Source organism: Heptranchias perlo, chromosome 16, assembly GCF_035084215.1.
Source record: "Heptranchias perlo isolate sHepPer1 chromosome 16, sHepPer1.hap1, whole genome shotgun sequence".
NCBI lineage: Eukaryota > Metazoa > Chordata > Chondrichthyes > Hexanchiformes > Hexanchidae > Heptranchias > Heptranchias perlo.
In genome coordinates this window covers 30329974-30342906 of record NC_090340.1, presented here as the reverse complement: position 1 = coordinate 30342906, position 12933 = coordinate 30329974, and the positions used below count along the sequence as shown (strand labels likewise).

The 12933-nt window shown below is 40.7% G+C and overlaps 1 protein-coding gene across 4 annotated transcripts in view; it reads left to right on the top strand.

The window, feature by feature from the left end:
* Positions 1-12933, top strand: part of chd9 (chromodomain helicase DNA binding protein 9) — a 241067-nt gene that overhangs the window by 165854 nt on the left and 62280 nt on the right. For all 4 annotated transcript variants that reach the window (XM_067997892.1, XM_067997890.1, XM_067997891.1 and 1 more), the window contains exon 17: positions 11241-11436. In XM_067997892.1, the coding sequence (XP_067853993.1) occupies positions 11241-11436 (196 nt within the window). The remainder of the gene's footprint in view (positions 1-11240; positions 11437-12933) is intronic.

Sequence of the window (12933 nt, the reverse complement as noted above, 5' to 3'; positions counted from 1 at the left end):
TTACGTCGGGGAGCTGACAGTTCCTGCCTCCATTTCACTATGGAGTTTCCCGACCCCTGGGAAACTCGTGCAGCAGCAGTAAACTTCAAATCAGGCTCCCTTTTGCATTGTGAGAGCCCAATTTTAAATATGTTCATTAAACCTCCCATCTCTCCATGGCAGGACACTCAGATACCCCAATACCCACCGTGTGCGGCGGGTTGGGGTCACGTTCTGCGCATTTCACTTTTTAACCCCCACAACCCCCTCCCGCCCATCGTGGGAAGAGTTAATATCAAGGCCCAAGAGTCTTCGTTTTGTTGGACTACTATCTGTTGCCAACAATACAGACATAGTTGCAAACTTGCAAGAGTTCAGATTAGTTGTCACCATGTTAGTATTATACTTAGGTTTGAAATTCTGCAAATCGAAATCTTTTTCGGATAGTCTGACACTTGGTCAAAATGCTGACTGTCAGTGTTCCACTGAAAAAAAAAATTTTTATTCACTGCGATTGGAGATGGGTTCGTATGAACCCATCAGTTCAGTTAGAGGGTAGGACTGGACCTGTCAGAACCAATCAAACATTACTTTCTCTCACAGTTGGCTTTGAACTTTCAAAGGCACCTCGGCTGTTGTCTCGTGAAGGTTTATTTTCTTCGATAGTAGTTGCAGTTCCCTGTGTGAATGCATGAAATAGCTCCATTTTGGATGAGATATTAAAACAAGGTCCCATCATGGACATAGAAGATTCCATGGCCCTATTTGAAGAGCAGTGGCGTTCTCCCAGTGTCTTGGCGAGCATTTATCCCTCAACCAGCACTACCGAAACAGATTAAATGGTCATCAAACATTGATGTTTGTGGGTCCTTGCCTACATGACAACAGTGACTGTACTTCAAAAGTAATCTGAAGATGTGAATGATTTGATATCAATGCAAGCTATTTTTTTCTATTGACCATTCCTGTCACTACTTGCGAAATTGCCAGGATTTGGAAGTAAAATAGGGAGTGGAGTTGGAGTGATGATGAGTTTTACTTCATTTAAGCAAAATACGACATTCCCATATTTAGAATTTTACTGCAATTTACTATTATGATGTGTAATGTGGAACATTGGCTTATTTGTGCGTGAGTTGCTGCCCACTTATTTTCTGTAACTTAAAAAGCTGTTTTCAATTTCTTTATGCACGCATAATTGAGGGTTTTTTTGTCAACCATGCAGTAACCAGGGAGAGAGCCTGCACCCTCCATATTAGAGCAGTCAACATCCATGGGGAAACGTGAGGAAATGTCAATAACCATTAAGTGTGTAATAGATTGTAAGCGTGATTCTGGAGGCATTGTCAGGTGCAAAATTCAGCTCCTGGCCTATTCCTGCAAACCACATTCATGTGCACTCTTTATAATGCTTGGAGTTTGTAATGAGTTTTATTTCCAGTCCAACAAAACAAACCTTTTTGATGGTGTTAAAAGAACAACATGGGTTGGAAATTACTTTGGGTGATAATAGTGGATGAATATTTGACACCTTCACTTGACACTCCTCCCTCCTCTATTTTAATTGTAAACAATTTTACAACACCAAGTTATAGTCCAGCAATTTTATTTTAAATTCACAAGCTTTCGGAGGCTTCCCCCTTCCTCAGGTGAACGATGTGAAAATTTATTTTAACACAGAGCAGTAACCTATTTACTTTAATACAACCCACCAGGATAAAGTTAAAGTCAAATTTAAAATATCTTTAACCCTACCAGAAGTTTTGGTTTGAAAAGCAGAATTATAATAGACTTCAAAAAGCCCAAAATAAAAGGTCAAAAATTAAAGCTTTCTTAGGGGAGAGCATATGTCCCCTGACATCCCCTAGAAAATACATTTCCTGCCTTCAGCACTCTCGTCCCTCTTCAGTAATTTCTGAATCCATCACTGTTGCAAACTGCCCCTTTCTGTTCTTTAGGTTTTTTCCCTCTATAATGATTATTGAATATACCTGCAGCCCATGTCACATGACACTTTCAGTTTAAGTCCTCATTTTCACATGTCATACAGTGATGTTTCTGAGCTGTTGGCTTTTTTTGAAGCTATTGGTTAGCTTTTGCTTGTTTCCTAAGTTAACATGTATGTTAATGGAATACAGTCCAACTTTAGCCATCAAAAGGAATATGGTATGTTATAAGAAGTTCACGCAAGTCAGCACACAAGTTGGTGCAGCACAGGTTTACACATTTAATTTCCTAACCAGGTGGGTTTCCTATCTCTGTCAAGCTCTGTCGAGAAATTGGGAGTGGAGATTGGATGCTTCCCATAGGATGAGAAATCAGAGAGTATTACTCTGTACTGCTTTTGTGCATTTCCTGGGGTGGATATCGGGAATGGCATAGCAGTGGCCTTTGTGTGATCCTTACCCACCCTGTTAGCTGGAGAATAGTACGTGGAGTTTGTTTGGAAGAAAGGGAGATTTTTAAACAGCTTGTTGAAATGCAGTTGAGCATTAAATGACAATACTATTTTGTTATCTGCCTCATTTTACACGAGGATTTCTTCTGTGTGCTCGGTGTAGCGGAATCACAAATGCGCTCTTTATAAATGCGCTCTTTATAAATGCGCATGCAATTTCACACAGAAGGAATCTTCCCCATTTTTCAAGACTAATCTAAGAATTTAATGATGAAAATTACAGAATACAACTACAATTGGCTTTTACAAAATGGTTCCGGAGATTGCAGTGAAACCAATTATAAGAAGTGTGATCCATCAAAGATCTCCTGATAGCATGACACCATAGACTTGACTACAATGCACTGTACATTTTCTGAGCTGTCACCACACCACGATCTTGTGATGTCACTTGCTGCATCTCGTGTTGTAACTGAAGAGTACAGTCAGTAATGTTAGTATGCAATATTTTCTCAGCCTTGAGAACAACAGTATAAACGTTGTCATATGGTTGAATTAAACAGTAAAAACTTACCCATAGTGACAACACACGCACGCATATTTTTGTGAGCAATTATTTACATGGTTGACTGGGCTGAATGACGTCCTCCTGTTCCTATTTCTTTGTCCAAATAATTGTTTTAGGATTGTGTATTGCAAAAGAAAATTTGAGGAAAATAATGATCCAGGATAATTATCAAGTAAGGGCTCCACCAGGCATCATTTAATCTTTTGTGGACTGATTTGGGCACCCAGCTGTTTGTACCTTTTTTTATAGCTTTGCAGTCAGTACATAACATACTTATTTATTCACACGCTTTCAAAGAATTGTCAAGTTGTAGCCTTTTCTATGTGACATTTGTTTAAAACTCTTAATTGGAGCAGACTGAAGAGCAGCCACCTGGAATCCTCAGTGAAGTTGGCTTGTCAGAATTAACTGGGAAATTGATGACTGTGTGGACATGGACAGCTGCAGGACTCATCTTTAGTATAGCGAGGTCTGTCAAGACAGTATCTTGTGAATGCAGGATATTTAGGCTCTACTGTGAGTGAAAATGGTTGGTGTTTACTGGCAGTTTGCCAGTGCTGCATTTTTAGTACTGAAACAAAACCAAATTTTGGTGAGAAAGTTAATTTGGGGTTTAGAAGAAGGTCATTGCTGCCAAATTTTGGTTGCATTGTGGTTTGACAGGCTTAACAAATAGCATGGCTTAGAGTTTATGCCCTCACATACACAGTTTGACTGGTTATATTTTTGGTTAGAGGCAAAGAAAAGCCTTAAACATAGATCAGTGTTTGTTCTTTGAGCCGAACCAGGGGTGGGTGAAGAAAGCCAACTAGTTTATTAAAATTTATTGTCATTAGATTGCCTTGTGCTACATGTTTACTTATGTACAGATTATGTGTAAGGGTTCAATTTTCCCTCATTATGGCAGATTATTTGCAGTAGTGGCACCCTGATTGATCATGTCTTCATTTACTAGGATGCTACCGGGACTTGATGATTTGACTTATAGGGAGAGGTTGGATAGACTGAGACTTTTTTCCCTGGAGAGTAGGAGGTTTAGGGGTGATCTTATAGAAGTCTATAAAATAATGAGGGGCATAGATAAGGTAGATAGTCAAAATCTTTTCCCAAAGGTAGGGGAGTCTATAACGAGGGGGCATAGATTTAAGGTGAGAGGGGAGAGATACAAAAGGGTCCAGAGGGGCAATTTTTTCACTCAAAGGGTGGTGAGTGTCTGGAACGAGCTGCCAGAGGCAGTAGTAGAGGCAGGTACAATTTTGTCTTTTAAAAAGCATTTGGACAGTTACATGGGTAAGATGGGTATAGAGGGATATGGGCCAAGTGCAGGCAATTGGGACGAGCTTAGTGGTGTAAACTGGGCGACATGGACATGTTGGGCCGAAGGGCCTGTTTCCATGTTGTAAACTTCTATGATTCTCCTCTTTTCACACTTGGTGTCTTGAAACATAGAAAAAAGGAGCAGGATTTGGCCATTCGGCCCTTCGAGCCTGCTTTGCCGTTCAATATGATCATGGCTGATCCTCTATCTAAATACCATATTCCCGCTCTCTCCCCATACCCCTTGATGCCTTTTGTGTCTAGAAATCTATCTAGCTCCTTTTTAAATATAATCAGTGATTCGGCCTCCACAGCCTTCTGTGATAGAGAATTCCACAGGTTCACCACCCTCTGAGTGGAGAAATTTCTCCTCATCTCAGTCCTAAATGTCCTACCCTGTATCCTGAGACTGTGACCCCTCGTTCTGGACCCCCCCCAACCAGAGGAAACATCCTCCCTGCATCCAGTCTGTCTAGCCCTGTCAGAATTTTATAGGTTTTAATGAGATCCCCTCTCATTCTTCTAAACTCGGGTCCACAAAAAGCAGGACAAATCCAATCTGGCCAATTACCGCCCCATCAGTCTACTCTCAATCATCAGCAAAGTGATGGAAGGTGTCGTCGACAGTGCTATCAAGCGGCACTTACTCACCAATAACCTGCTCACCGATGCTCAGTTTGGGTTCCGCCAGGACCACTCGGCTCCAGACCTCATTACAGCCTTGGTCCAAAGATGGACAAAAGAGCTGAATTCCAGAGGTGAGGTGAGAGTGACTGCCCTTGACATCAAGGCAGCATTTGACCGAGTGTGGCACCAAGGAGCCCTAGTAAAATTGAAGTCAATGGGAATCAGGGGGAAAACTCTCCAGTGGCTGGAGTCATACCGAGCACAAAGGAAGATGGTAGTGGTTGTTGGAGGCCAATCATCTCAGCCCCAGGGCATTGCTGCAGGAGTTCCTCAGGGCAGTGTCCTGGGCCCAACCATCTTCAGCTGCTTCATCAATGACCTTCCCTCCATCATAAGGTCAGAAATGGGGATGTTCGCTGATGACTGCACAGTGTTCAGTTCCATTCGCAACCCCTCAGATAATGAAGCAGTCCGAGCCCGCATGCAGCAAGACCTGGACAACATCCAGGCTTGGGCTCATAAGTGGCAAGTAACATTTGCGCCAGACAAGTGCCAGGCAATGACCATCTCCAACAAGAGAGAGTCTAACCACCTCCCCTTGACATTCAACGGCATTACCATCGCCGAATCCCCCACCATCAACATCCTGGGGGTCACCATTGACCAGAAACTTAACTGGACCAGCCATATAAATACTGTGGCTACGAGAGCAGGTCAGGGGCTGGGTATTCTGCAGCGAGTGACTCACCTCCTGACTCCCCAAAGCCTTTCCACCATCTACAAGGCACAAGTCAGGAGTGTGATGGAATACTCTCCACTTGCTTGGATGAGTGCAGCTCCAACAACACTCAAGAAGCTCGACACCATCCAAGATAAAGCAGCCCGCTTGATTGGCACCCCATCCACCACCCTAAACATTCACTCCCTTCACCACCGGCGCACTGTGGCTGCAGTGTGTACCATCCACAGGATGCACTGCAGCAACTCGCCAAGGCTTCTTCGACAGCACCTCCCAAACCCGCGACCTCTACCACCTAGAAGGACAAGAGCAGCAGGCGCATGGGAACAACACCACCTGCACGTTCCCCTCCAAGTCACACACCATCCCGACTTGGAAATATATCGCCGTTCCTTCATTGTCGCTGGGTCAAAATCCTGGAACTCCCTTCCTAACAGCACTGTGAGAGAACTGTCACCACACTGACTGCAGCGGTTCAAGAAGGCGGCTCACCACCACCTTCTCGAGGGCAATTAGGGATGGGCAATAAATGCTGGCCTCGCCAGCGACGCCCACATCCCGTGAACGAATTTAAAAAAAAAAATACAGGCCGAGTCGACCCAATGTCTCCTCATATGACAGTCCTGCCATCCCAGGAATCAGGTCTGGTGAACCTTCGCTGCACTCCCTCTATGGCAAGTATATTCTTTCTTGGGTAAGGAGACCAAAACTGCATACAGTACTCCAGGTGTGGTCTCACCAAGGCCTTGTATAACTGCGGTAAGGAGTCTTGGCCTTTCATCTTTGTTTCTCTAGAAAAAAATTTCCAATACAAATTTCTACATGTTTAGTTTTTTCAAATTCCTAAAAGACTGTGATAGATGCAGTGTACAGAGCACCTTTCCCCTACCCTTTTTATTTATTTGTGATTGATTGTTTATTTGGAAGTAGTGTTGAAGGATGCCAATAACTTATGAAATTTTACTTTGTTCCTGATCAACCGGCATGTTTCCATCAGGGACTGAGGTGAGCTCCACCCCTCACTTAAATTCTACCACAATTTGTACATTTTACCTGCTAACCAACTGCTGGAATCATGATTCCTTCCATTTTTTCCCCTTTTTGCCTATTTCTCTATTTGCTATTTTTCTTCTTGCCATCATTGTTGTCCCTCTTCGTCCGTTCGCCTCCCTGATTTGTTTTTCATTCATTTTTGTGTCCACTGTTTTCTACCCCCTCTGTAACAACCTTTAATTTCAACCATGCACAGTTTGAAAATTAAAGCATAAAAGCTGTTCAATTCCAAAATGATGACTCTTGACATCTGGAAGATTCTTCCATTTTACCTGTTGGCACTCAGGTTTCTGCTTTTACAATTATATCCATGCAGAGAGCAACTAGCATCATGCCATATCAATATACACCTTGAATTTTGTGCTGAAATGTTGGACATCAGCATTCATTAGTGTTCACTGAAACACTCAAAATGTGACGCGTTTCAAATACAGTAGTTTTATTATCGATACAGCACAAACCTATAATATTACTGACACTTCACTCATATTTATTGGTGCTGCATAATCATATATGAGTAACGTAGATACACTCATTGTATATGGCGGATTCAATCTCCTTTTTCCAAAAGAACCTGACCAGATATCAGATCGCATTTGTTGGTAATAGTATACCCCAGTCCAACCATGTCTTACAGTGCAGGTGCAGAAAGACTTAGTAATATTGGAAAATGCAGCATTGCTTTCAGATAATTTGATACCCCCTCCCAATAATTGATTCAGTTGATTTTTTTTTAATGCATGGCAGAAACTGTCTAATGTTGCGTTAAACTCGTCAAAAAATACCACTAAGGAGTTAACCATATGTGGACGCACTTTTAAATTAAGTCTGCTATTTCCTGAATGGCGCCAAGTTAGTTTAAAAATGACACTAGGAAAGAAGGCCCCTCTAGATTCTTATTAGAAAGTTTGGGGTGGGAGGAGAGGAAATGCGGGGAACCGACACAAGTTCATAGATGGGATTTATGCCTTTTTTCATTAATAAAATGAAAAATAGTTTTTTTAATAAAAAATGCTTACCCAAAGGCTGTAAAAGCTTCAGGCGGGTATCCACAATGCTACTTGGGTTGGAGACTGTCCTTGGAGATAAACCAGGCTCCCTAACTTGGAGGCTAAGCATGGAAGACTTAATCGGAGGTAAGTAAAAATAGTAAAAAATATGTTTGTGTGATGCAAAAACATGACAAAATTTGTGACAGAGTTGGTGTGATGCTCACAGGAAGTACATGCATACAAGCTTGCGAGAAGTAGTAGTTTGAATGTGACCATTTATCTTTTTTTAAAAAAAATTGAATATGACCATTTCAGTCAAAAAAATAATTAAAGTTGTAATGTCACTCTCCTGATTGTGACACAGGCGACCTAGTAATCAGTCAGCTTTGGTACATAAAGCCATGAGAAATGTGCAGTTAGTGGAAATTAAATTTGTATCTGATGGTTGTGTACAATTATGATGGGCTGTTTAATCAGTTAGAAATAAATGATTAATTGCAGCTTGTTGATGTCTTGTTTGTAATAATTATAGTGATTAATCAGAGTAGAAAACAACAACTACAACCACCAAGATTTCTAATTCCTACCCTCAACAAGTGAAAACACTTTCAAAACAAATATACATTTTTTTGATTTGATTTCTCCTAATTAAATTTAAAACATGCTAATCAATATGGTTGTTTTCCAGATGTAAATTAGAGGCTAAACCAATTGTATTTAATTATTTACTAACCTTAGGCTGTCTGTTTAAATGTGCATTTCTTAGTGATTTCTTTTTGGGTTCAGCTCAAGCTCATAAAAACTGATTTCACAATGTTAGAAACCAATTTGGCAGATAGGATAGGTAGGGAATATTTAGCCGAGTCCCCTTTTGCATAGTATTTATATAAAGGGACCTGTTCTTTAAAATTGGGCCCTGTACACCTTGCATACTGTGGGACCTTGCCATTTTCTATTTATACCATGATTCAGGTCACATTACTGGGGTAAATGGAAAAAAAAACATCAGTTTTGACTGGCAGCTCAGTGATGCGTACAATGTATTGTTGTATAATCTGCTGCACCAGGATGGCTGTAAGCATCATATTTGTTGGAGCAGATACACAGCATGTTTTGCATCACATGTTGCACCAATGCAGAATCTAGTATAATGGTAACTATGCCATATCAATTGCAGTGTAACAGTTCTCTGTCAAAGCCAACTTCTTAAGTCTTAATTTTAAAAGGGGCCCAATGCATTTGGTAGACTGCCTTTAAGGACATGTTTACACTGCAGCTTTAGCACTGGTGTGAGCGGTTCCATTTCATAGTGTTACTTAAATTGCAGTATCAATTTGACTTCATAGAGACTTGATGTGAGCCTTCCTGGAGGCGAGTGCAACTTCACTGCTGGGTTAAACTGAGTTTAAGAAGTCCTCAGGGTATCTTTTTACCTTAGACCTCTTGGACACTTTTTAAATCTACCTAGAATTAATTTAAATGTCACCCACTCTCCAAACATTTATAGAGCTTTCCCCCCAGGCAAGGGCCAGATAGTGTGGAAGAAAATAAAGACTTGCATGGACTTTCATGACCGTAGGACATCCCAAAGCGCTTTACAGCCAATTAAGTACTTTTTTGAAGTGCAGTCACTGTTCTAATGTAATGTAAGAAACGCGGCAGCCAATTTGCACACAGCAAGGTCCCAGTGTGATAATGACCAGATCATCTGTTTTTAAGACGTTGGTTGAGGCATAAATATTGGCCAGGACACCGGAAATGCTCTTCTTCAAAATAGTGCTGTGGGATCTTTTACGTCCACCTGAGAGGGCAAATGGGTCCTCGGTTTAACGTCTGATCTGAAAGACAACACCGCTGAAAGTGCTGCACTCCCTCAGTACTGCACTGGAATGTCAGCCTAGATTTTGTGCTCAAGTCTCTGGAGTGGGACTTGAACCCACAACATTCTGACTGAGGTGAGAGTGTTGCCACCTGAGCCACAGCTGACACTGTGTAAATGGGTAATGCCTGGCTGGTAACCTACCGCAGCTACCAGTTTGACACCAGTATTAAATGCAGCATAAGTTTCTCATGTTTTAAAAAAGCGAATTGTTCCATCAATTTTCTTTAAACAATCAAGATTTTATCAGTCTTGGGACACAGCTGGAGCTCTACACACGTTTGAGTGTTTATGTGCAGAGCTCTTTTTTCTCTGACCGGAGAAGTGGGCACTATGCCTTTGCATCACTCTACCACCATGACAAGGTGTCAAAATAGTGCTTGTCATTTAACAACAAAAGATTCCAAACATATCAAGTTGTCAGTTCTGAAAGAGCCAACATGGAAGGTACCAAGCAAAGGCTAAGCAATTTACTGGTGGGAGAGAAGGAAGGAAATCAGCAAGCAAGTCAGGATTTGTCAGTTTCTCTAAACACTTTGTTGGCTGGTTACAGAATTACATAGCATAAGCTTAGATTCATTTTGCCTGCCTTGCAGTCAGCTCTCTTGGGTTCATGACAGAGACATTGGGCCAGATTTTGCTATCAAAATAACAGTGAGACTTAATGATGCTTGCCATTATTAATGCGCAAATGATACAGCAACTTCAGGCGAGGAGCAGATGCACATTTAAATGCTAATATCCAAATGTTGCTGAACGAGTTGTGCCGCTCTGCCATTAGCTTTGTGAAAATGGCATTTTGCTTTCTGCCTCACCATTGAAATGCATTGAATGTTGTGAAGTTGCTGTATTTGTGCGGTAGATACGAACTAAACTCGGCACGGAAAGTTAAGTTTAATGACATGATAAGTATTAATTACTGCCAGTCAACCTCTCTGGCACTGAAAATTAACTACTACAAGTGTGGAGTCTCATTCCTCCAGGTATTGTTGGAGATTTAAAAAATGTCAAATTTAAAATTTTAACTTTTTTTTTTACTTTTCCTTTCTGTCTCTTTTTCTCTTTCTCTTAATCCAATCTTTGTCCCTACCTTTATTTCTCTTTCTGTACCTGATTTGAGATTGAATTCACTCACTCTAATTTATACTTCCTTCTCAGTCCTTGCGCTGTTTATTTCTCAATCCTTCAATTTTGATTGGTTAAGGAGATACACAGTTGTTTGCCCAGTTTCCCTCGCTGCGATGTTATCAGCTCGCACTTTCAGCAACTTGCCACGCAAAAATTTTTAAAAATCTAAACATGCAAGGGGAAGCCTAATTAACGGCAGCTGCTGTTAGATGCCCTGCTACAGCAAAATCTGGGCCACGGTGAAGTTCAGCACCTGCTTGTTGAGACATATATGATAGCACTTGAGGATTTTGGACAGCTGAAAAATCACTGATTTATAATGGTTCTGTCTTCTAAATTATTGGTGTTCCTATTGACAATTTTTGCAATAGTTTTTGCAGTCATTTCACACCTTGAATGAGTGTTTGTTTGTTACTGTAGATGTGAGACCTAAGGCAGTGCAATGTAAAGTTTTTCATTAATGAAAACCAAATATGAGAATGTATGGAAGAAGTACCTTTGTTAAGAACCAAGTGAAAACCTCGTTTACGATCTGGTTGTATGTAACATTTTATTTACAGGTACCCATATGAGCGAATTGATGGGAGAGTTCGGGGAAACTTGCGACAAGCAGCAATTGACCGATTTAGCAAGCCTGACTCTGATCGGTTTGTGTTCTTACTGTGCACAAGAGCTGGTGGTTTAGGCATCAATCTAACTGCAGCAGATACTTGTATCATTTTTGATTCAGACTGGAATCCTCAGAATGACCTTCAGGTAAGCAAAAAAGAAACACTGCATTTTAGCTATGGATTGAATAGATTTGGTAATTAGGCCCCATTAGAGGAAATAGATTTAGATATATTTTGTTAGTATAAAAATGTGAAATAATCATTTTGTACTAGAATTAGGTAAAAATTTGGTAATCCATGGTATATTCTAACAAGAACAACTAATACCTCATGATTTTTTTTAAAAACCTACTTCCATCCAAACAATATGATAAATCAAACTCATTTTTGCTGCCCAGTTTTATAGTCCATAGCAGCTGGAATAAAGAAACTGTCAAGCACTGAAACAGAAGTGGGAAGACAAAGCAAGAGGAGTAGTGAGTAAAGTTGAGTGTTAGAATGAGGAAGAACAAGGAGAAGGTCCTGCTAAGGGAATATCAGAAGCTAGGAACTAAATTAAAAGGCAGGTCCTTACAGGTGGTAATCTCAGGTTTACTACCAGAGCCACGTGCTAATTAGCATAGTGATGGGCAGATCAGAAAAGTGAATGCATGGCTGAAAGACTGGTGTGGGAAGGAGGGGGTTCCATTTCATGGGACACTGGCACCAGTACTGGGACAAGAAAGGGCTGTACCACTGGGACAGACTCCACCTGAACTGGAATGAGACCAGAGTTCTAGCAGAAAGGATAAATGCGGCAGTGCATAAGGCTTTAAACTAACGAGATGGGGTGAGGGATCTGGTAGCAATAACAAAAGATTAAAGATAAGAGAAGCAGGAGATGAGTGCAAAGGTCAGACCAGGTTAAGGAATAAAGATAACAAATGGTCAAGGAACCAATACAATTATACAGCAGAAGTATAAAAGGACTTAAAAAATAAAATAAAAGGAACAACTAAATATTGGGTTATGGCAGGTATATGGAGTTAGGTCATATCAACCATGATCTCATTGAATGACAGAACAGGCTTGATTGGCTAAATGGCCTACTCTTATTCTTATGTTCCTATAATTGGCAAATGAATTTCAATATAAGTAAGTCATCTATGTAATATAGATATTACATTTTGGTAGGAAAAATTAGGGGGGCACATACTGCTTGGATAAGAGTCTAAATGGGGTAGAGGAGTAGTGGGATCTGGGGGTACAGATATACAAATCGCTAAAAGTAGCGACACAGGTTAATAAGGCCACAAAAATAGCAAACCAAGCACAAGGGTTCATTTGTAGCGGGATAGAATTGAAAAACAGAAGTTATGTTAAACTTGTTAAAAACCTTGGTTAGACCACACTTTGGAGTACTATGAACAGTTCTGGTCTCCATATTATAAAAAGGATATAGAGGCACTAGTGAACGTGCAAAAAAGATTGACTAGGATGATACCAAAACTGAGAGGTTATACCTATCAGGAAAGATTGAGCAGGCTGAGGCTATATTCTCCAGAAAAGAGAAGACTTTAAGATTATGAAAGGGTTTGATAGGGTAGACTTAGAGATGATGTTTCCACTTGCAGGTGAGACCAGAACTAGGGGTCATAAATAT